The sequence below is a fragment of the Myotis brandtii genome, unplaced genomic scaffold (assembly GCF_000412655.1).
Source record: "Myotis brandtii unplaced genomic scaffold, ASM41265v1 scaffold147, whole genome shotgun sequence".
Classification (NCBI taxonomy): domain Eukaryota; kingdom Metazoa; phylum Chordata; class Mammalia; order Chiroptera; family Vespertilionidae; genus Myotis; species Myotis brandtii.
Window position 1 is genome coordinate 528,583 of NW_005355292.1, and position 3,349 is coordinate 531,931.

Genomic DNA, 3,349 nt, shown 5'->3' on the forward strand with positions numbered 1-3,349 from the left:
GGGGGGGGATCCCCCCCCCCCCCCCAGTGCACACATTTTTGTGCACCGGGCCTCTAGTCAAGATATAAAAATCTTAAAATAATAACAAATCCCATCCGCTGAAACGTAAAAAGTATGATACATTTAACCCCAGTGGATGTATTGCAAGATGCCATGGGTGGTTTTTAATATTCAGAATTCAATGTTACTCATCACACTGGTGCTAAAAAAGAAAACTCCGATAGCTATTTTCATAGGTACAGAAAAATCAATTGATAAAACCACACCCATTTGTGATTTAGAAAAATGAACATTTACAAAACCATTAACAGAAAGGGCATAGTAACAGTAGTTATTTACAAATAATAGTACACAGTATTTCCAGGAAGAGCAGGCATCATTTCTAGTGGTGAATAATCAATAGCTAGCCTCCCCCCCCCCCCCCCCCCCCCGCCATAAAAAAAACCAGATCTGGTGGAATTGTTCTGGAGGAAATAACCCGTTCAATAAGGCAAGAAAAAGAAATGAAAGTTAGAAGGGTTGGGAAAGAATAAATAAAACTTTTCTGCAGATGATAATATGTAGAAAGTCCAAAATTATCTGTAATTGGAATTAATAAAGGAACAAGTGATATGTATTCTAAAGTTGCTGGGTAAGAAGTATTCAGAAATCATTGTGTACTAGCAACAACAGATAAACAACATGATATTTAAAAAAAAAATCAGGATCATCATAAAAACAGGTACTTTAGAGGAAATCAAATACACAAAGACCTCGACATACTGAAAACCACAAAACATTGTGGAGTGAAATTTAAGACCTAAATAAGTAGGTATACTACGTTCAAGAATTGGAACACTGGGTATTATGAAATGTCAGTTTTTCTCCAAAATAATTAAATGCAATTTCAGTTTTAAAAAGAACCAAAAAAAACAGTAGGTGTGTGTGGTTGTTGATATGTTGATAGGCTTAATCTAAACTTTAAGTTGACCATTAGAAGACTGAAAACAGTTAAGACAGTCATTAAAGAACAACAAAGCAAGAAGACTCACACTACTAAATAACACTTAGAAAGCCATAGTAGCTAAGAAAGCGGGTGTTAATGAAAGGGTAGATAGTCCAGTGAAATGGAGTAGAGAAGTCAAAAAACAACCCCCACTCATACATATGGTCATCTGCTGTGGCAAAGGTTGCATTCGAGTGTAGTAAGAATGATCATCTTTCCAAAAGAGACCAGGTCAGTTGGCTGTCTGTACAGATAAAATGAACTTAACTCCTGCCTCTCAAATGAAGCAGAAGGCCAGTTCTTAGATGGATTGTAGACCTAAATGAGAACGGCAAAACCAAAATGGAAACAAGCATACTTTTATAATCTTTAGTTAGGCAGGTTTTTTAAACAAGATATGAAAAGCTTCCATCATAATGGGCAGAACTGGATAAATATTTACAGTGAAGAAAACGCAGCAAATGTTGGCAAGTTGTAGGGCAGTTGGAGCTCTCATCGAACATTGCTGCGGGATGTAAAACTGTTGGTTGATCATTTTTGAAAACTAATAGGCTGTCAAGTAAATGCCCACCCCATGACCCTGCTGTTCCTCTCCTGGGTATATTCTCAACAGAAATGGGTGCGGTCTCATGGACTGAGGAGTAGAGGTGATGAGAAAAAGAGACGAGGAGGAATTGTGCCTTTAGTCTTACTTATTTCAGTAGGTCCCGTTGATTTTAACATCTTATTATGGGGCTTGGGGTGGTGAACACACAGTGCAATAAACACATGATGTGTTATACCAGTGGTTCTCCACCTTCCCAATGCCGCCACCCTTTAATACAGTTCCTCATGTTGTGGTGACCCCCAGCCATAAAATTATTTTCGTTGCTACTTCATAAGTAATTTTTCTACTGTTATGAATCGTAATGTAAATATCTGAAATGCAGGATGTATTTTCAGGAGTCACGACCCACAGGTTGAGAACCGCTGTATTATACAATTGTACACCTGCAACCTATGTAATTTTATTAACCAATGTCACACCAATAAACTCAATTAAGAAAAGACATCTTACTGTGGGAGAAGTGCAAGTCTTTAATTGTGGGACAGAGTCTATTTGAAATAGACTTCCTGGGAATGATTGCATACTTTCATACACCAAAAGTGTGAGTTTGATTTGAATTGAAGCTTGGACGGTTGGAGTTGAAATTCAGTGGTTCTCCCCATGATTGGTTGGCCACATTCTTTCACAACAGGAGACCCAACGTATTACATTGTGTCTTCCTTCCTAGAGGACCCTCGCTCTGCACTAGTAACTTAAAAAAGTCCTCTCTACAAAATTGCTGTTACGTTGAGTGTTTTTTATTAACTGTACTTTTAGGGGTCCTTCGTCCTTACTCCCTACCCACCCCCCCCCACCAGTGTTCACCTGATCATTGCTAGGTTGTGCTTTCTCTGTGTTTGACAAAGATTTAATTATTATTTTTTTCTTAAATTGGTTTCATAATTTACTTTTCAGGCTTACAATACTAGCACTGGGAGATAAACTGAATGATTATTGGAATGAAATGAAAGTGAAGAAAAATGCAGAATATCCTCTAAATTTGCCTGTTGAAGATATACAGTAAGTGTGCATTAAAAAAGTTCACCTTCGCTACTATCAAGATGTGATATTGGAGGGTACAGTGATTGTACAGTGTTTACAGTTGACTCTAACCCAAAGTAAGGACTAAATTCTTCAATTCAGATCAGCATACCATAAAATGACTTGATGATAGGCCCTGGGCAGGTAAGCTCAGTTGGTTAGAGCTTTGTCCCTGTATGATAAGGTTTTGGGTTTCCTCCCCAGTCAGGGCACATTCAAGGGGCAACCAGTGAATGCAGAAATAAGTGGAACAATGACATGTTTCCCTCCCACCCTTTCTCCCTCTCTTTCTTTCTAAAAATAAATAAAACATTTTATAATAGTGAACTAATGAATATATACATTTATAGGTAGTCACAAAAGATGGATGAAACAGTTTTTACCCTTGTGTTGTGTTATCATCTCATAAACCAGACTTCAGTTTGGAATCTAGTTTTGCTGCTTAAGTAATCAAGTGACATTGAATTTCTTAGCCTCTTATAAGCTTCAATTTTCTCCTAGAATTGTAAGAATCCTATATATTAAAAGGGTAATATGCAAACTGACCCTAACAGCAGAACGACTGGGAATGACTAGTCACTATGGCACACCGTGACCACCAGGGGGTAGATGCTCAATGCAGGAGCTGCCCCCTAGTGGTCAGTGTGCTCCCACAGGGGGAGCTCTGCTCAGCCACAAGCCAGGCTGATGGCTGCCAGCACAGCGGTGGTGGCGGGAGCCTCTCTCGCCTCCTCAGC

At 38.8% G+C, this 3,349-nt stretch overlaps 1 protein-coding gene across 1 annotated transcript in view; it reads left to right on the plus strand.

Moving 5' to 3' along the window:
- Window positions 1-3,349, plus strand: part of MORC3 (MORC family CW-type zinc finger 3) — a 38,288-nt gene that overhangs the window by 22,706 nt on the left and 12,233 nt on the right. Inside the window, exon 10 of the mRNA XM_005861281.2 lies at window positions 2,487-2,591. Within this exon, the coding sequence (XP_005861343.1) occupies window positions 2,487-2,591 (105 nt within the window). The remainder of the gene's footprint in view (window positions 1-2,486; window positions 2,592-3,349) is intronic.